The 21,589-nt window shown below is 44.9% G+C and overlaps 1 protein-coding gene across 1 annotated transcript in view; it reads right to left on the bottom strand.

Annotated features, from left to right (window-relative positions):
• NUP85 (nucleoporin 85) overlaps positions 1-21,589 on the bottom strand; it is a 215,379-nt gene that overhangs the window by 8,240 nt on the left and 185,550 nt on the right. The window contains exons 12-15 of the mRNA XM_069200126.1: positions 19,564-19,647; positions 17,415-17,480; positions 922-1,073; positions 691-808 (exon numbers count right to left, since the gene is read on the bottom strand). Coding sequence (XP_069056227.1) covers positions 691-808; positions 922-1,073; positions 17,415-17,480; positions 19,564-19,647 — 420 coding nt within the window. The remainder of the gene's footprint in view (positions 1-690; positions 809-921; positions 1,074-17,414; positions 17,481-19,563; positions 19,648-21,589) is intronic.

The raw sequence follows: 21,589 nt of genomic DNA, 5'->3' as shown, positions 1-21,589 counted from the left end.
GTGGAGGGCATAGTTCTGTGTAAACGAAATACAGCATCAAAAGGGCTATGTCCCCACTTTAATGGCTAAACAGTCCCTCAGGGTAATAAAAAAAGTTGACTGATTGAGGACTGGTATCCTGCAGATTTAAATCTGTGGTGAAATAATTTGCCACCGTCAGTTAGATCATGGTAAGCTATACCATTGCCTTGATGACAATCACTGCAGCCCTTTAATATAAATAAATCATATGTAAGGAAAGTGATACCTCACCAGTCCCCATAGATCAAATGAAACCTGTTTTGATCCAAGTGGTTTTACAATCTTGCCTGGATTCTACTGATCAATCATTGACAGATCATGTAATTCACACTACTCTAAAATGGCAGCCGTAGCAAAAAGGATAACAAATAAAGCATGAATAGTATATAGGGATCTACAATTTTATTAACTCACATCAACACACCACCTCACCTACTGTGGCTAAAAGCAAGGCTTTTCCTATACAACATAAGGGTGAGTGAGTCATCTGTCTGAAACTATTGTCATCCCATCTAATACTAGGATGGATGTAAAGAGACAAGGACTGAAATAGGGGCACCTGCCAATGTCCTCGTATGCTAAGCAGCGAACATCCTTTCCTACGTGATAACAAGATGCCTAGCAAAGGGGCGCACCTACACTACAACAGAAGGTTAACAATACCCTTACCTGTCGGATATCAGAGTTGCGAAGGCTGCATCCTTTGCACGAATACTCCAGGACAGGGCAGATCCCAAGCGATTGTTGCGGACAGATCTCATGGCCATTATCTTACAAATACTTCGCACTGTGGGGGCGAGCAAAACTGGTTAGCTTTACATCATTGCACTCAGCATGCTGGCAGCAATTCAAACTTCAATTTTCTTACCCTCCCAAAACAAATCAGTAGTGGAAAATTACCTTGATCGATCATCTGTCTCTGTTCACAGATTCTCAGCACCTTCAGTGCTTTCTTCTCAGTATTCAGGGGGATTCGCTCAATGTGCAACTCCAGACACACGCGTCCCAACTCTGGGCAGTGATCAAAGTAGTCTACCCCCAACTGCCACATACTGCAAGAAAAGGCAAACCTGAATATTCTGCCACAGACTGAAAAATAGAGGAGCATGTAAATGTACTGCAACGATTGGTGAGAAAAAAGGAGGATGTCTGTCTACAGCAACCAGTGAAACAGAGAAGAAAGGGAAAGGACAATATTCATGTACAGTAATTGGTTGTAATGAAAAAAAAAAAGTGAATCTAGCATCAAATACTGCAGAAAACAGACTGACTGCAATGCCAAAAAGTGCAGAGAACAAAGGGGAACATGAATGTCCTGTCTAAAGCTGTAGGGGATGAAATTACCTTATTGTGACTTACTTACTATTGTTTGGATCTCTGCCACCCAGTCATGGGAACGAAAGGAAACTGTTACGTACAGTGTAGATATCTGTTTGTAGGTTTTTGTGCTGTAGAGTCACATTCTCCACACGTCTGCTATCTAGCATAGGACACACACAATGCAAGCTGTTTTTCTTTCAGGAAGTTTTTAATTTTGAGTTATGCTGTGATTCTTCCCTAAACCCCACAATGCACCACTACAAAGACCACACCTCAGATTGCTGCCCCCCCGCCCCACCTCTAATGGATTACCGTACAAGTACACAGGTACACTGTGCAAATGAAAATAATAATCTGAAGCATCTGCTCAAGTCCGGCGAGGCATATGAACTTTCAGCACTACAAGCTACAAACCAATAGTTACAGGGTAAGTAAAATTTTCTGCTTGTAGCATGTGACGCTGAGGATCAGTGGTTCCCAACCTTTTGACTTCTGTGGACCCCCACTTAATCATTACTGGAGCCTGGGGACCCCCACTGAATCTTTATTGGATTCTGCCCCCCCCCCCCTCCCCACAGAGTCATTACTGAAAGCTGGGGACCTAATCCTTTAATATATTTAATTTTCTAAGCAGTCGCGGACCCCCTGGGGAGGCTTCCTGGACCACAGGTTGGGAACCACTGCTGTAGATGATGTGTTCTGCAAAGCAGTGCACACCCCCAAAGCAGTGGCAAGGGAGCATATGAGGCTGACAGATGTGTGGATTCAAGTTCAGATTACCGTTTGGCCAAACTGCTCATCTTGGTTGACCTAAAAAAAATCACACAATAAAGATCGGTAAAAATACGTGGTATTGACCACGTATTAACTTTACATATGTCTGCCAGTGGTATGTTCACTAAAAGCCACAGTAGCTTCTTTTCACGTAGAATGTACTCTTAGCATTGTGTACAAAAGTAGTTTTATCTCTGCATAGCAGACGTGTATATGCACCTTGACATACCCAACTTCTACCTAACCTAACATGCTTACATCGTTCCATCTCAGGTTCTCAACATAATATCCTATGCAGACAACACCCACCTTATCCTCTCAACAATGACCCAATCACTACCAGGACCAACCTCCACAGATGCATGACAAGTGCCTCCGACTGGATGAAAAACAACTGCTTGAAGCTGAACACAAATAAGACGGAAGTACTGATATTCAGCAACAACAGCAACCCATGGAACCCATGAAATGACTCCAGGTGGACATCCGACCTTGGACCCACATCCACTGACCATGCCAGAAATCCCGGGATCATCAGTGAGAACAAACTCACCATAAAATCATAGATCAACAGTGACTCCTCCGCCTGCTTCCTCACCCTGCACATGCTACGAAAAATCTTTATATGGCTATCCCTGCATATGAGATGCACAGCGACACATGCCCTCATCACCAGCCGACTGGACTAAAGCAACACCCTGTAAGCAGAAATTGCCGCACACGTCCTACAAAGACTTCAAACCATACAAATAGCCACTGCCATACTAGTCTTTGACCTCCTGCAATGTATCCACATCACATCCCACCTCAGGAAACTCCACTGGATACCCGCACAGAAGAAATGCCAAGCCAAGCTGTTGACCCATACCCACAAGGCTCTACACAACCAAGGACCCTCTTGCATTAATCACTGCCTGCAATTCAACCAACCGTCGGGAAGATTATGCTCAGCCTCCCTTTCCCTCACCCACACTCTCCGCACCTACCAAAGCAAAAGTGAAGGACACTTCTCTGACGTCACAGCAAAGGCCTGTAACAACCCCTCCCCTCCAAAGCTCCAGACCATCACCTCACTTCTGGAATTCCTGAGGCCCCTCAAAGGCCTGGATGATCGACTGAGCCTGTTGGGTTGCAAGTGCCTGGATAGCCTATTGGGTGATTAGCTGCCCTATATACATCCTGATTGATTGAACTTTAAAATGGGATTTCCAAGTGAGGTTTAGCACAGGCAAGAGTAATGTACAAAGTGTTCCTAATTTGCTGCATACCACGAACAGATAGTAGGCTTGCATGCCTCCTGCAAGATTAGCACACACCACTCAAAGTTCGAGATACCCAAACTCTATGAACTCAGGTGCCAAATTGCAAGGTTTAGTTCCTAGAAGGTTGGATGTCTCAGCTGTCTCTGATGTTGTGTTAGGAGATATACCTTGATGGGAAGATTCTGGTGAGGATGAACTGGCATTTCTTGAGGAACTGAAAAGCAGGTGGTCTTGTGCATGTTGGTGTCACTAGAATGAAGTGTTAGACATTTGCAGGAGTTTCCTCACTACATAAGGGAACAGAGGCAGTGGAGAAAAGCTGCAAGTAAATATCCACCTCAACAGTGGACTTTCCATGGACTTTGGGTGGTGCATACCTGGAGGCGAAGCTTCATCCTTTTGTGTTTTCTACGGTGTTGAACAGTTCCATGCGGGCGTTCCACCATTACTGGAAGTAGTGATGAAGTACCTGGAGACTCCTCTCCCATTCATGTACTTATTGATGTGTCTAGCTTAGCAGTTTGTTGCCCAGTTGCGGCAGATTTTTACTAAGAGCTGACTGACTGAGAATGGTCCCTTGTCAGATCTTTTGGGCTAGGGGCGACAGCTCACAAGAGCATTTCCTTGTTTTTTGGATATAATACATGGCAATGTTGTCCATCTTGACTACAACAGTTTTTTTTGAATGAGCATGTAAAATGCTTAGAGCGGCAACTGTATTGTTGTGAGTTACAAGAAACTGATGCAGTTTTTCCTCTGCTCTTGGTTATGGTACCCTGAATAGTCATGTTGTTCAAATGTGCTCACCATTATGTGAGTGATGCATCTGTGGTAATGGCCACATGCAGCTGTGGGTCCAGACAGGACCTGCCCAATGACAATTTTTATTTTTCCAACATAAATGTCTGCGCTGAGCTCTGGGCTCCTCCAATATTAGAACTTCTGATTGTCCAATCGCTTGTGACCATTGCCTGGCCAGACAATCTTGAAGCAGGTGCATATGGTAACTATTTAGGTGACCATCATCACAAACTGTTTCATTACTGTTCCCACAGTTAATGTGGGTATTGCCTAAAAAAAGAGGCATCAGCATATGAAATGCAATCACCCTCTGTTTATTGGGGTAGACTGCCTTTAACTGAGATTAGCACTGCTCCGAGAAATGGCTGAAACTGCTGTAGATTAAGATGGGACTTTTGGGGATTTACTCTGAACCCTAACTTGGGTAAGAATGTCACAGATACCAGAGTGTGTGCGCTAGGCACTGTCGGCTGCTGCTCTTTATTAGCCAAGATGAAGAAATATGTAACTGGCACTCTAACAAAGGTGTCCTGCGATCACCGCTAGATATTTTGTAAACACCATTGGGCCGGTGTTCTGAAGGGTAGAATCTAAAAAGAGTGGTGTTGTCAACTTAGCAAGAATCTGAGGTATCAGTGACTTGCCAGATGAATGGGAATGTGGAAATAGGTTGCTGAGTTTGAGGGTTACCACATTGTCTCCTGTGCAGAGCAGAGGGATGACATTGTGCAGGGCTGTCATTATAAAATGCTCCAACACGATGTAGTAATTTAAAGACCTGGTGGAGAAGTTAGGTGGTAACAAACAAGTATTTTTTTTAAACTCTATTTTAATTTTCAACAACCATACATCACATCATGATATGGTAATCTTTAGCAAAGAACATTGACAAATGTTAACAGAGGCTCTGGTAGCATTTCAGTAGTCGGGGTGAAGTCCGATAGTGCATGGCATTTCGCATAGCAAAATACAACAGCAGCTCAAACATGGATAACTCATCAGCATCCTCCAATCTAGGGGGGCTCACAGTAGCCGATTCCTTTAGAGCGTGCAGACACACCGAAATGGCAATATCACATCACTCAGGGCACTCAGGGCAGCTACACACGGTACGAAGCACATACAGCCATACAGTCAAAAGGCATCAATCGTTAGGGCTGTGACACAACATATGTCCCCACTGCATTTGATCCTGCCTCAGATGCGTCCTCATCAATAGGTCCGGTAGGAAACATTTGGTATGTCTCCCAAATATCCTCAGGACGGCTGCGGTTCGGCATGAGATCACGATAAAGGGCAGATTGAGCATTGCAATATGTCATATCCAACAGCCATTCCTGCAATGTAGGAAGAAGACCCTCCACCCGGTGCATCCCAATCCTGTGCTTCACAAACAAGCTCAGGGCTACTAGGTGTCTATAGGTCTTTGAGATGCCTTTCTCATAACCCAGCATTGCCAATAAGCGAGCTGATGCAATAGTCTCGCCCGTGAAATCGCAGAGAAACACCAAGACTGCAGCCCAAAAGTGTTGCACACCACAGCTAAACCAGGCCACATGCATGAAGGCTACATCATCTACCCTGCAAAGAGAGCAGCAGGAGTCATCGCACAGTCTATAATGATGCAGTTGATTTGGGGTACTGTACTCCCGATTAAGATACCTGAAGTGGATCAGCCAGTGTAGGCTGTTCAGAGATACATTCCGAACAATAGAGCAGCAGTAAGTCCATTGTTTCTAGCTAACCGTCACGTCTAAATCCTCCTGCCAATACTGACAGACTCCCAGCTGGTACACCTCCTGTAAGCATGTATACAACTTGGCTATTACGCACTGCAGCGTCAATGCTTCAGTAAATACATCAAAGTGGGCGACTCTGGTGGTTCCGCCAAAGTCTCTCTAAGTAGCCTCACATCATGTGGAGTGCCCTATAGTAATGGAACAGAGCTATGACAGTAGGCGTATCAGTCTGTGTGCTCACCTGATCCCAACTACGGAGAGGCTGGGGTGGGGGTGTTGCTGAAATGCACATGCAGTGCAAATTAAACTTCTGAAGTGCCTTTACTGCTGTCTTTTCATCCCCTAGGGAAAACCACGTGCACCACTTCAGTGGGATCTGTGGGGAATAAAGTAGAGTCCCACCCTGCATTTCCACCAGTTTCTTCCACAAATATTGTGCGGTATTTACAGGGCCAACAGTATGATAGCGGTGCGTTAGCCTATAAAACAGCTTTCTGGGCAAAATGAGCAATAGAGCTGCATCGCGTTCCAGCCAAAGGTGGAGCAGATCTCCAGGTCCATGTATCCAGTAATGGCTGAACATGCACTGTGTGGCTCTATAGTAAGCCTCCAGGTTTGGAGCATTCATGCCCCTCGCAGCATAGGGGAGGGTAGGCATGTTCCAGCACACTTGCGGCTGGTCACCGTCCCAAGCCAAGTGCACCGTAAGTGTCCGCAAGGTCTGAAAAACCATACTTGTCAAATTAATTGGGATATTAGCAAGTAAGAACAGGAAGCGCAGTAGAACTACCATCTTCATGATGGCGATACAGCCACACAGAGATCGGGGTAAGCGTATTCAAAGCTCAACTGGTTCTGTGAGGCATTGCACTGCCGTACCATAATTGTCCACCAGATCTACAGCTGGGTCTGTATGGACTTGTATGCTCAGAAATCACACTGAGTCCATTGTCCACTGCAGTTGATACTACAGCGATACTTGTGTTGTGGTGGGGGTGAGAGGAAATATAAGGGATTTGTCCCAATTGATCCACAGCCCTGAGTGCCCATCAAATAGCACGACCTCCCAGAGCACTGAGGAATGGTTACGCTCTGGATTTTGTATATGAAGAAGCATATCGTCAGCGTATGTAGACACTATGATGTTATAGTGTGGGAAGCAATTTCCACAGTGTGTGTGATATTCATGCAGCTCACAAGTCAATGGCTCCAACACTACAGCATAGAACAGCGGCAAATCTGCTGAGTGCCCCTCGTAATGACTATAGGATCTCATAATAGCAGCAAAAGCGATCCTTCACTGTGAAGCACGAGGTGTTAATCATTGACAGACAATCCCGCACTGTCTTTATGTCCTGGCCGAACAAGTGCTGCCAGCATCGCATTAGGTCGCTCACCCTCTCCATACACCATTGCATATTTCCCATATGTGCACCCTTGCTCAATGCTGCCTCATTAGACTCCTCCAATTGGGCCTGGATATCCCCAAAATATCTGCACAGGCTTCTCTCTATGCTATCTTCCTAATTTTGCAAGTTCCGCCTCCAACCGCAACAGATGCCTACAAACTGAGCTGATGATTCCTGCATGCTTGAATATCATGACCTCCCCACCCCTCCCCACCCCACAGATATAGGCCTTAAAGGCTTCCAAGATAGTGGGGAGCTTCTCGAATGACACCATGTTGTTAGTGAAATATTTGTCAATCGCTTATGAGAGTTCCTCGCGAAATATAGAAATTAGAAGGGAGTACTGCGCAAACTGCTAGGTAAACGCATGGGGCGCAAACTGTCCAGCTCTAGAACCAGCAGCACAGTGGATGCAAGGTACTAGGCTCCATGCCAGAGGCCAGTGATCTAGGCATGTGTGAATGCTTGTGCTGAGTCTATGCCACCATAAATCTACAACCCCACATTGGTCAGCTATATCGTTAGGAGCGCAGGCCATAGCTGAGGACCTCCATGGCGGGCCCCGGGAGCGATCCCTATTGGGGCATAAAATGCAACTGAAACCTTTGCCCATGATCTGGGGCAAATACCCACACTGGGGGAGTTTAGTGCGCAAAGCGTGATAAAGTTGAGTCTTCATAATTTGGGCTATAAACCCCCTTCTAGCAATGTTGCAAAGTGGCCCATGTGACAGCACACTATAATAAAGTGACCGCCAGGGTACACAGAGACTTCCTGTATCCTAATACCAGAGTAGCGCCTGATCAAAAATAACAAGCGGCAAGCATGCGCTATGAAGCTCGCCACTAAACATGCACCTCTGTGTGATCAGAAATTTCAACAGCAATGGGTGCTGGATATCTAAGCCCACAGCAGTCGCACCTTGCCTCTCAAACTGCACAGACCAAGCACATTGGGGATCACTCAGTACGGTCTGCACTCACCAGCGCATGATGAATGGTTGTGAAAAAACCTGAAATCCCACCTACACTGTGCTCCCTTGCAAACTGCACAGTGACACATTGCCCACCCTCGACCCACCCCAGCCCCAAAAAACAGATCCCCAACAGAAACCATGTGGTGCACACGAGGACAGATGTTCCACCGAGCACTCCTGCAACACAAGTGTGATGCTATACTCACTACAGAGTGAGTATAGCGTCTGCTGAAACAGCTATAACCAGACTACAGTTTGAAAGTACACGCCAACTCCAGGTTGAAAGTGCATTTCACCTTCGCCTGTTCAACCAGCACATGACTTATCATACAATTAAGTTTCTGAACAGTGTGAACAGTGCAGTAGGATCCATATCCCAGCCATAGTGACAATCGTTCAGACCAACACAGGGGAGACTGGTGTAGGAAGATGGCCTGCTGTGTGGTGAGCACTTACGGTGTTATCACCTTATACCAGGTCTCCCCCATTAGTGAAGTGCAGGCAGTGCCTAGGAAGCCAGGGCTCTCTAGAGGTAGCTATGGATGAGCAGCCAAGACTTATCTAGGAGACATGCAAAGCTAATGCAATACCACTATAGTCACACAGCACTTACACACATGAAAGAACCACACGGTGTTGCAAAAAAGGTACTTCATTATGGTAACAAAAATAGAATACTGAAGAGTCAATCCCCAAACTGAAGGCAATTAAATACTATTATACACCCATTAGCAATCAGTAAATAGCATTAAAAACAATAAGCATTGGTAAAAGCAATAACAAATAGTGAGGGTTCTGGGGGAGGGCCAGACCATATACTAGAAAAGTGGAATGTGAAAGGCATTCCCCTACCCAAGGTAGTGGAATCAGTAGAAGGGAGCTGGAGGAACTAGGAACCACAAAAAGGTGAATACCAGGTGAATACCACAGCGATCAGAGAAACAGAGGTAAGTACCTGGTTTCTCCCAAAACCAACAGGAGGACTTTGGAAAAGGATTGTGCAAGACCCAACCAAGACTGGAAGAACCCAAAGGTGGATCTTGACAGAGGAGGACCTGCAAAGGAAGGGGACCAGTTTGAGTTGGAGTGTCTGGTTGTGGCAGGAGCCACTATTCACCCTTCTGTAGATGCAGGATCAGGTCAACAATGCACGAAGGTCAGCAGTGCAGCACAGGAGCCGAAGACGAGTTCCAGAAGTGATGCAATTGATGTCCCATGTCAGCGCTCGAGATGCAGTCTGTAAGCTGTGCTGGAAAACCACCAACAAGCTTTAGCAAATGCAAGAGTCCGAGAAGGTTTGCAAGGCTGAAGAGGACCAGCAAGGTCCATGGGACTCGACCCAAAGAAGAGACGCTGAGGTGACCCTCAGCTGTTGGGAGAGTCGCAAGAAGAGGAGACAGCTCCCAAAGGCGACCCACGGGCAGCAGGCAAAGGAGTCGCAGTGAGGCCCACTCATCACACCTGAAGAAGTGTCTCACGTCGCTGGAGCAACAGGCAGGAAGAAGTGCTGGGGGCTGAGGCTACACAGAGCCTGAAGATCCCTTGGACAATCCCTGGTAGCTGCAAGAGTCACAGTGCACAGGGGTACTGTACTGCAAGGAGAGGCAAGGGCTTCAGTCTCCCACATTGGACAGCTGGTAGAGAGGACCAAGGGGACCACTCCAGACCACCACCTGTGATGCAGGATCCACGCAGCTCCAGAGGAGAGAAGATACACGCAGCCGGTCGTTGTTGCAGTTGGTGCCTGCAGATGCAGGGGAGTGACTCCTTCACTCCAAGGGAGATTCCTTCTTAATTCCTGTGCAGGCTGAAGACTTGTCGCCCTCAGAGGATGCACAGCTGGGGAAATGTTGCAGGTGCTAGAAGGAACCGGAAAAAAAAATGCTGCGGAGCGGAGTTGTTGCAGACTGTCAGTTCCTGAAGGGTTCAGTTGCAGTCCCAGTTGCCAGAAGATGAAGTAAACGATGCAGAGGAGTCCTGCTGAAATCTTGCACATTAAGTCGATGACCCACTCAAGAGGGAGACCCTACATTGCCCAGGAAGAGGGTTTGGTCACCTAGCAAGGGGGGGGGGGAGGTGTGATGTCACCTAGCTGACCTGGCAACTCAATGCTCCCAGGGGCCTCTGTTCACCTTGGATTCAAAATGGCAGAATCAAGTCGGCACCTGGATAAGTTTTGGGCACCACCTGGTGGGGGGGGGGGGGGGTAGTAGACAGGGGAGTGGTCAGTCCCCTCTCCTGTGCCCAGATTTGCACCAGAGCAGGGACCGGGGGTCCCTGGACTGGTGCAAAACAGTTTATAAAAGGAGGGTACCAAATGTGCCCTTCAAAGCATACCAATGGCTTGGGGAGGCTACCCCTCCCAAGCCATGTAACACCATTTTCCAAGGGAGAGGGTGATCCCTCCCTCTCACACAGGAAATCCGTTTTTTTGCCTTCCTCTGCCTGAGCTGGCCAAGAAGCAGGAGGGCAGAAACCTGTGAGGGGTGGCAGCAGCACAGGCTGCCCAAAAGACTGGTAGGAGCAATGCTGGGGGTCCTCTAAGGAGCGCCCAGAGTGCATGGAATCATAAAATCAATACTGGCAACAGTATTTGGGTATGATTCTGACATGTTTGATACCAAACATGCCCAAGTTCGGAGTAACCATTATGTACATGGACACAGGTCCAGTACATGGGTAAAATGGCTCCCCCCGCCTCACTTACGAAGTCCAGTGTAATAGGGCTGGAGTTCGTAGCGGCACCTTTGCTCAGGCAGGGGTGCCCTCACACCCAGGTACCTGCACCCTGCCCTCTGGGCAGTGACCTGTAGTGAAAGGGTGCAAGAACCTTTTCACGCAGGCTGCAACAGCAGGCCTACAGACACATTTTGCATGGTGTCACAATACATGCTGCAGCCCATGGGGAACCCCTGGTGCCCAAATGCCCTGGGTACCTAGGTATCATATGCTATGGACCTAAATGGCGTCCCCAGTATGCCAATTGTGGGGGGGGGGTGCAAAGTCCTAAGCAACCAAATTTAGAGAGAGAGAGAGAGAGCACGATCAAAATGGCAAATGTGGGGTTAACCATGCCAAAAAGAGGGTACTTTTCTACAAACGGCATATCTACGAAACCGCCAGGCTCCAAGCCCATCACCACAAACTGACTACACATCACACAAACTTTCTCCCTGCACCTGCGAAGCCAAAACAATATAATGAACCAACATTACGGAGGAGAGACATCGCAGTAAAGAATAGGAAACACAGGACCACAAAGAGACAGTAGAGATACTAGTCCTGCTCTTCCAAGTCCCATGGGGTCTCCAGTCTACCTTCTTCAGATCTCAGTTGAAGCAGTTGACCCGCCGTGGTTGCATGCTGCTTGATGAACTGTTGCAAAAGCTTACAGTCGCTGAAAGTCTTGGCCTTCCCATCCATAGACACTCGCACGCGAGCAAGGTAACGCATAGCATATTCCAAGTTTAGTTCTCGTACCTTGTGCTTAGTCTGAATAAGCTGCCTCTCTGACTACTGTACCTGTTGCTTGAAATTCAGGAAAATGGAAAGTTCAGCCCCCTCGTGGCGGTGTACCTGTAGGTCATGGGACCAGTGGAGCACTGTGTCCTGATCCCTATATTTCAACAGTCTGGCGATGATCAGGAAAGGTCTTACTGACCCTGGTAAATCGTGAGGAAGTGGTGGGCACGTGCCACTACAAAGATGCCCCAAAATGTCTCACGCCCCCCCAAAAAAAAAAAAAAAAAAAAAAAAAAAAACACAATGAGTAGTTGTTCCATGTCCCTTTCCATGTTTCTGGTGTTTGTAGATTCAGTGAGGTCTACGATGCGGAGATTATTTCAAAGTAATCTGGCTTCCAAATCGTCCGCCTTGGACCGTAGGGAGGAGAGCACGTTCTCCATCTTCCTCTGGGACACTGATGCAGTAACTTTTTTTTTATCATATGACACATGCTGTTCAAACATGACCATGTGCTTGTCCAAGTGCTCTGACATCCTATCCATCCAGAAGGGGAGGACGTCAATCTTGCAGTCAATTTTAGTGAGGCTGTGTTGCATGGCAGTCAATATCTGACGCAACTCATGATTCACCTCCAACCCTGAGTGTTGGAACCAGCCTCGAGTGCCACTGCGCCCCTTTTCATGAGGCCTGGGGGACTTTCATTGTTCAAATTGAAGCTTAGGCTGTGTTTTTTCTGTTTTACCCATTGTGGTCAGCTGTCCCTCAGGCTACACAAGCACTGCGGTCGCCGTAAAGTACCAGTCGGGGGAGAGAGAAACAGCGTCACATGGCGCTACGCACTGTATTCCATGCCCAAGAAGATTCACAGCAAAGTTTTTCAGTACCTCGAATGACCCGACACAGATGCACCACACACTTATCATTAGTGCCCAGGACTTTGTGTTTCAATTAATGCAGTGAAAGCAGGCCAGAATGTTCTTAGGAGCACCAGTGGGCCTAATAGTAAATGTCTGTGATACTCAAAGCAATGGGTACTTCACGCTCCCCTCCTCAAAGCTGATCAAGCTCCACATAAAAACTGCACAAGGACCCAGCAGCCTCTAACACTGCAGCCACGGTTGACACCAAGGGAGCCAAATGTGCTGTGGAGGCCCCAATGGTGGGAGCAATACATTTCTGGAGAGTGAAGGGCACCTATGTCACCCCTGGCGACCCAGCAGGTAGACCACTATGCCCGGCAGAGCATTCAGGTCCGCACTGGTGCAGCGACCATGCGGCAGTCCCTGCAACACCGCACCGTGCCAGCACTGCGGTCCAGGCCCCAGCCGCTGCAGATCGTGGATGACAGCCCAGCAGGGCCTGAAGGAGGCGTAACCTGCATCAAAGTTTGCGTTGTCACATGGCTCTCGCACAGTGCCCAAGGCCCCGGTTACATGAAGGCAAGGCCCCGCCTGGGTTCCATAGAACTTTGTCGGGCTTAATCAAGCTCCACAGCACTCCACCGACTCAAGCGGAGAGGCAGGCATAGATGTATGACAATCAGGCTTCCATCACCTCTGTCTGGCGAAATTCCAGCTGCAATGTCAGAGCTGCATTTACGGAGCACCGGGGGTTGAACGGGCTGCAAATATTGGAGATTCAGTACAGGGTTATCGTGCAGCCGGGGAAGCTTGCCTCAATGGCAGCCGTCTTTGGGCCGGGCAAGCTCCCCACCCCCCAAATAATGAACAAGTTACTTACCTCCAGTAACTATTTCTCCAGTTTAACCTATCCAACTACAGATTCATCACCATAGAATATTTTTAGAAAATCTTTAACAGTACTAGTTTATGCCAGTAGGTGGGGTCGCTTGGCTCCATGTCAGAAGTGACATTGTGGTGTCCTTATAGTGCCAACCTGGTGTGCTGACATCAGTTTCGTTCAACTAGTTCTGCATCAAAAACACAGAGCCACGTAAAAAACAATATTAATGTTTTGATCAATTTGTAGTGTCTAATGGGATCTTTTGGGTGAGGAGGCCAATTCGCAGAGCTTGGAAGATTGGTGAGGAATCTACACTTAGATGAATTCTCTATAAAAAAAATAAAAAAAGGTTACAGAAGGTAAATAACTTGTTCTTCTGATACAGTCTTCTAGCTGTATATTCCTCAGTTTAGAATAGATACCCAAGCAACAGTCCCCTGGAGCAGGGCTGGAAACTGGCTTAGACCAAAAAGTTGTGGTAAACAGGCGAAATACCCACCACAATATAACTGACTGTCCAAGCAGTAGTGCTTTGTGAATATGTGGAGGGTTGGCCACGTGGCAGCTTGGTTGATATCCTGTGCACTAGCAGAGTAGTGGCAGCCCTGGTAGAGTGAGCCTGCAAGCCCTCAGAGGACTGCTCCGTCACCAGCGCATAGCCAAATTTTATGCAGAGTATAATCCATCAGGAGATGGTCCGTTTCTGCATGGCCTTGCAGTTCTTCACTCCAGTGAACCCAATGAAGAACTGATCATCCACCCAATGGTCTTTGGTGCGATCAATATAGAAGGAGACAGCTCTCTTAGAATACAAACAATGGGGTCTCTCTTCCTTGGAAGGCTGAGGCAGAGCATAGAAAGTAGGCAGAGTGAGGATTGGGCCAATATGAAAGAAGGTGACCACCTTCACTTAAGAGGCACGCGTAGAAAGGAGCAGATTGTCAGGGAAGTAGTTGGGTAAAAATCCTGCACGAAAAAAAATGACATATTATCAAACTTTTACTTACTCCAGTCCCCTATTTTTTTTTTTTTAAGTGCACCACTATTTAATGCCTATCGTCTTAAACTCTTTTTGGAAACCATAACTATCTTATAATTTAAGCAATCAATTACTCTTTATATAGCAGCCTCTAATGATCACATCTGTGTCAATAATCTACCACAAAGAAACTGAATTGAATACATTGGAGCATGCAAAACTAACCCCAATAACTAATAGGCTGATCACTAACTCTGGGTTCCTGGGTAGTGTGCTGCTCATCGCAAGGCACTTCAACACCCTGTGGGGGGGTAGTAAGCGCTAAACAAATACAATATACATTTTAATAGTTTTGGCATTTGTTTTCTCTAGTTGCAAGCAAGTCTAGTCTGGTATTTACCAGCAACAAGGCAGTTTCCCTATGCCTTTCTTTGTCACCCATCAGCCTGTGGATGTTCCTTATGCAACCACTATATAACCACTATGGACATGGTTTCATATTGGTCATTGGTAACTTGCTGGATGCATGAGGGCATGACCCCTAGAAATTCTGTCATCTTGCTAACAACTTTCAGAGATTGTGACGTAAGGCAGAGGGCAGGTGTATGCAGCAAGAAAGTTATCCTGTGTACTGGTTGCCTATACCATTCAAGTAGCTATAATGGTCCACCAACCAATTTTATCTGGGTTAATGCTAAATGTGATTACGTTTTAACAGTAAATCCTAAGTGAAGCAAGAATTACACCAGCTTTTGTAAGTAACACTATTTCTGAAGACAATAAGCGCCCTTCAAGTCAATCTTTGCAATTAATTTGCCTTGCATGATAAATGGTATACTACCTTTTAACACCCTTTTCTAAAACCTTAGTGCTCAAATCCACTTGTTTTCCAATCTGATGTACTATACTGGCCTCTGTAGTCTGTTCTTTTTGTGAACCAATACGATTAGGGAGTCTTACCAACTTTCTCATTGTCATATTTGTTCTATGGCTCCCTGCCTCAACAATGTCTGCACCTCTTCCTGACATATAAGCAAGTTTTCTTTCTTTCTGATTGACTACGTTTTGATGGAGTATTTTTTGACAACATATAGAGTGCCATGTGGCGGTATGTTCGACTATCCATCTAACATTTTTTTGTCACTCTGTGTGAAAAGAAGCTCAGCATTCTGTGCTCTGACATCCCTTTTGCAAGTCCACTCCCCTACCTCCCTTCTAGAAGGCATCTTCACCCCCACCACTACTTAGAGTAGCGCTCAGAATAATATGTATGCGGACCACCATTTGTGTTTTGTGAGGCAGCCACATATGTTTCTTTTTATAGTGCCTCTAGGTTCTTGAAATTTGAAATACTAATCACTTTTCTGTGTAACTTTGTATGAAAGGTTTTTCAAATGAGTAATTTCGTCTCCTTAGCTAGGTTCCCGAAGATGCCATGGAGCGTGTTTTTTCATCTGAAGGCTCGTCACCCCATCCCTTAAAAAGGGATGAGTCACCTAATGGAGTGGTTCCCAACCTTCTGGCTTCTCTGGACCACCCCTTTTATCAATACTGGAACCCGGGGACCCCCCACTGAATCAATAATGAAATCCGGGGACTCCAACTGAGTCATTATTGAAAGCTGGGGACCTAATCTGTTAATATTACAGAATTTTCCAAGCGGTCGCGGACCTCCAGGGGTCCCAGGACCACAGGTTGGGAACCACTGACCTAATGATCTATTTTGCACTCGCAATTGTACCTCTGATGTAAAACGGACGCCCTTTACCAGCCGCACCGACTAAGAGCCGGCATTGTAAGGACACCTTCACTGAGGTCTGACAAAAAAAATCTAATATTGCTAGCCATATTATTCTGCCCTTCATTGATAAATTCCTCTGCTCTCTTTTGATGCTGGTGCAGCAAGTATTGCAGACGTTATTGCATCTGTGCCCCTTACTCCCAGTAATAACTTGCTAACAATCCTTTAGGTTAATGATGGGAGTCATTCAACCTACCAGATCCAATAAATTTGTAATTTCCAAGCAAGCAGGGACTACAGTAACTCCTGCATGCAGGAGTGTTTTCCGCAAGATACACAACTTGCCTTTCTTTGAACGTCTGCCACACTCAAGCAGGTAAAAGAGAGCTCTAATGGGGTTCGGGCACAGAGAGCAGAGGACGCCATTCCACCTTCCTCTGCCTGCTAAAGAACAATGAAATACGCACCTCTTTCTTACTCAATTCTCCATAGTAAAGGTCAGCCTACACTTCCCCATCCAGGAGAAAGAAACTGAAGCCTAGCATCTTTCCCACAGGCCAAAACAGCAGTGGAATCATTCTGTTCATACTGGGAGAAGGAGTGGTAGAAATCATCCTACTCACATACACATCCTTGAAACCTTGAACAGAGTTCAGCAGACAAACTCGGATGAGGATAAGACTACGCTTACTAGTGCTCTAAGTGCAATCCCATGAAACTGGTCCTCTGGCAGCTCCAGAGCCACAACCGAAGCATGAGAATGTTTTAAGCTGATGTGATGTAGACTGTGCTTCGAATGTGTGGCTCTCTGACATAGGCTAAGTACTGCGTAAATGTTACAGACCAGAAATGAAGAGTCTCTCCCTTCTTGTGCCAGGATTGTGAAGAGTCATCATATGCTAGCTACTTTCTTTTGGGACCTTTTAGCAAAGTCCAGCATCCTACACTTCTCCTTCTGTGCTGCTATATCATTAACTGCTATGGAATGAAGGCAGGGTGCATCAGCAGTAGACACTATAGCATACTTGCCGACATACTCTACACAAGTCTCGTCAGAACCAAAATGTCCTAAGAACTATTGGGGATGAGGTGGAGAGACATAAGATGTAGTTAGAGAAGCACTCACTCCATCATGCAACTGGACAAAGAACTGAGAGGAACATTTGCTGAGTGAGAGGTACTACCTGTGATGAGAGAAGAGACCGGATGCGTATTCCAGCAGCAGGAACTCCCTCATGTTGGAGCCAAAACTGTAACACAGAAAGACCTTGATTAAAGGGAGAACTCCACAATGACAGGCTATCTCATTTTTTAGCGTTTGGTTTGTGGGATGCAATGGTGTTTTTTTTCAGTGTTTCCCAAAGCTTTTCAAATCAGTGCTCATCAATGTTCATTCAGCTGCCTAACCTCCAATATAGGCAAAAACTGTGTTTTTCCAAGGTTTGCAAAATATGTTTCCTTGCTGTGATGGTTATAAAGCACATATTTAATTCAAAGGAGAAGTATTGCATGGTATATAGTGCATTTCTAATGGCAGTGGGTTCAATGGATTTATTTCGGACTGTTTCAACGTAGAAAGTTTATGAATTGCATTTTCACAAACACTGAACTCATTACCATGTCTCACCTCTATTTACCTCTCACACTCACTCTGTCAGGACTCTCTTCAGTTTACAGGACTATTCATGGATTAAAATGTAAGACAGCTATATTCAAATGTCTTAATTAACAAATTCCAGGACACAGTTTAGGGTCACTCACCTACTCCATTTTGAATATTATGACTATGTAGGTGTGGTCAACCGTGCCAACTGCATAGTACCTTGTAAAACTTTTCATATTTTGAATTACACTAGAGTAAGTTGTAGCCCTGCACTCGAACGCATCTGGATCTCAGTACTTTACTCAAGCTCACCACTTCTTTTATTTACTCTTTACCCAACTATTTGAAGGTGGTGCTGCTGTTGTGTGGACATTCATAGCTGTCAAGTGCCCAAAGGCAAGTGTCTCACTATACATCAATCCTGACCTTTCAACTGACATTACATTGTATTCTGGGACTTGCAATATTACAATTAACATTCTAAATATGTCCAGCAGTAAAGCACAGTTGGATAAAAATCCAGGATTAGCTGAAGGTATGACACATAACAATTGGACATCATGCAGCTATGAATTTTGCTAGTATATGGAAAGTCTTGTGTCATGCTTTCACCACTATCCTATGGCATGGTGAAGCACTCTTCTCACAGGTACCTGTCAATACACCATGCAATTAATGTTTAATGCCTGGGGTATCTGACAACAAACCCGCAATCAATACTGACTCATTAGAAAATGAGAGGCTGATGTATCAAATGGTTTTACCCATTCTGTATCTGTGGGTAAATGAGAATATTGCTCAATATACTTATGAGCCAGCCATTTCACCAAACAGAGAAAGAATTAAGTACTGCCAAAAGATCAAGTATGATATTAATATTCAAAGACTTTCTACAACGTATACAATAATGAGATCAGACCTGAAACATACTTCTAAACCACGTATCTTTAATCCAAGCGCACAAAACTGGAGGAAACAAAAAGGAAGAAGATATAATATTTCAGTTAACCGAAACTACACAATTCAGGCAGAATACCTTTAGACTAGTCTCTTACTGCTACCTTTTACATCAAAGTTACATTGTATTGACCCCTCCAGAAAGAAATTATAAAAATAACTAATTCTCTCTCACTTTCCTTTCTTTGAATGGTTGTTGGTTTACAGTTGTGCTGTGTCTATTGGATTTTATTTGTTTACACTGGTAAAGACTGTTTTCCTTCCTGAGAAGTTTTATCAGTTATTATAGGTTTCAACCTAAATCAGGATAGGCTAGACAAAGGGAAGAGGTAGGGATACAAAGAGAACACAAACCCAGGCAATCGCCAAATCATGCAGTTCAACAATGGGTTGGAGGTGAAAAGGGAATACACACCCTGAATTGAAGTGGATATGCAGGATAAAAGGATTCATTACAGAACAGTGTTAGCTAGAGGCAAAAATGTAGAACTCATGTGTTCACTGACTATATTCTTAATTGTACTTTTGTAAAGAGTAGTTACAGAAACATTGCCTTGGTACAGTCCTCTTTTCTTGACATGATTACAATAGTCTTGCAATACTCTACTTCAGGGGAGGTCGATATGTGTGTGTCAAGGAGAGAATATGAGAGTCAGGGCACACAAGTTCTTTCAAAGACATGCAGTACTCACAAGAGCTCCAAATAACAGGGGTTTAGCAGCAAGGAAAAAACACCCAACACTGTCAAAACAAGAAACATCAAGAAGACTCACTATAGGTTGTGGGACTGGAGCAGCTGGCAGTGATCCAGCAGGTCAGTTAGGTGAGCCACGAACCACCAATTGCTGGATGTGATGCTAAAGGAAAAAGAAAACATTAGCTATGTCTGCCACTCATCCCAACCCCACTTTTCACATCTGAGCCCCATAATCACAACTTGAAGTAGTGAAAAAGGACAGCAGCACATCCTATATAATGCAGAAGAGTTTATCACCACCTCTCTCCTGCATTCAACACTCTGTAAATGGGCCCTCTAGTACCAACAAAAAAAACAGCATAAGACATGTAAGTGTAGTCTGTTCTATCCTCTTTGCTGCTCTCTTCCCAATAGTTTTTAAGGCAGGGTCTGCAGTTCTCCTTCTGATCTGTTCTCAAACGTATTACCCTACTGTAAGCAGAAGCGTTTATTTCATCTGAAAAGGGGGTTTCTTGTAGGCACAGTACATCACCAAATTCAACTGATGTGTTTTTCTGGCTGCAGCACCACACAGCAGATTCTAACGAACTAGCATTTCTCTTTGGGGTTGTAGAATTGGGTTTTGTCTCCTACCCAGTCTTCAAGACTGTTGAATTTGCAGATGAGCAATGTCAAGTTTTGCACTTCAAACATAATGAAAGTTGCATCTGATTCCAAGATTACCACTTTAGAAACACCCTTTGAAATATTTTGCTTCAAGAAAATGCCATTTGAAGTGCTTTCTGCCTCACCCTTCTTCCAGAAGGCAAACTTCCAGATTTTCAGACTTAGAATTATGCTTCCAAAATGACATCAAAGAACGTGACAATTATTATTTTGAGGTTCTTGACACACTGCGCTCATACATGTAAAATGTTAATAAAACAGGGGAATTACCTGGGACACTATTTGGAAAGAGGCCACTGTTCCTAATATGAACTTTGTAGAGGTGATTAAGAATGCTCCTACTCCAGTCTCAAAAGAAAAAATGCTATTCTTTGCTGCTTGGGTGAATACTATAGTAAGTTTGTAGAAAACTTTGCAGAAATAACAGAATCACTGAGAATTAATCAGTGTAAACAGTTTTTATGGAGTAAACACTAACAAAAAGCTTTAGAATCTTATAGAGAGACATTGTTAATGCCACAACCCATTAAACCGCTTGACATGGCAAAACGTGTTATTACTATGGACATAAATATCTGCGACATGGGTGTAGTCTTGCCAAAGTGCCACAAAGATAATGAGTGGAAGTTGCTTTTGCCTTCAGGACATTGAGCCAAACAGAAAGCAAGTATGCAGGAATTGAAAAGGAACTGCATGTCTGAGCCATTAACTATTTTAGCCATTCTATATCTTACAGGAATAATGATTTGAAATTAATTTCACAACAGAAAAGAAAAATGTAACCGTTGGTAGTCAGCGTCACCTTCCCAATAGTGAAAACAATGCAACTGACATCATTACTACTGTACCAAAAAAGATTATGGATCAATCAGGACGAAATCTTGAAAGTGGTAAAAAAATATCTTGTTCAATGATGCACTCATTCCAAATCTGTACAAGGTCGGCTAAGAGCTTTCTGTAACGGGGCTGATGAACTTTGCATTTAAGGTAATCTGGTCATAATAAATGGCAAACCTGTACCATCGGCAGAAGTTAGAAAAAAGTTATTGAAAAACAGACACCTGACATATGGGTACATAAGCATTATAAACCCTCTTGAGAATGTACTCGATGGTCCATCGTGGATTTTGAAGCTGACAAGTGGGTGAGATTGTGTGATGTATGTATTGATTTGGACAAATCCAAATGCTTTTCTACCAATGTCACCTGTCAGTTGGCCTTCAATGTGAAGCAAAACTAGTTTTGGACATAGCGGTTCTATTCTTCTTCTTCTTTAATACTTTATTTGGTTCATATAGACCATAAAAGACATCCAATAAATAAATACAAATTTCTTAGCATTAAATTAATAAATACTATTATTAGTACAAATTTCGAATTCCAAAAGCAGCATATGTATAATTTAGCACAGCCTATGTTGTCTCTATGTCTCCCAG

This window comes from Pleurodeles waltl, chromosome 7 (assembly GCF_031143425.1).
Source record: "Pleurodeles waltl isolate 20211129_DDA chromosome 7, aPleWal1.hap1.20221129, whole genome shotgun sequence".
NCBI lineage: Eukaryota > Metazoa > Chordata > Amphibia > Caudata > Salamandridae > Pleurodeles > Pleurodeles waltl.
The sequence above is the reverse complement of the archived record's forward strand: the minus strand, read 5'-3'. Positions and strand labels throughout refer to the sequence as shown.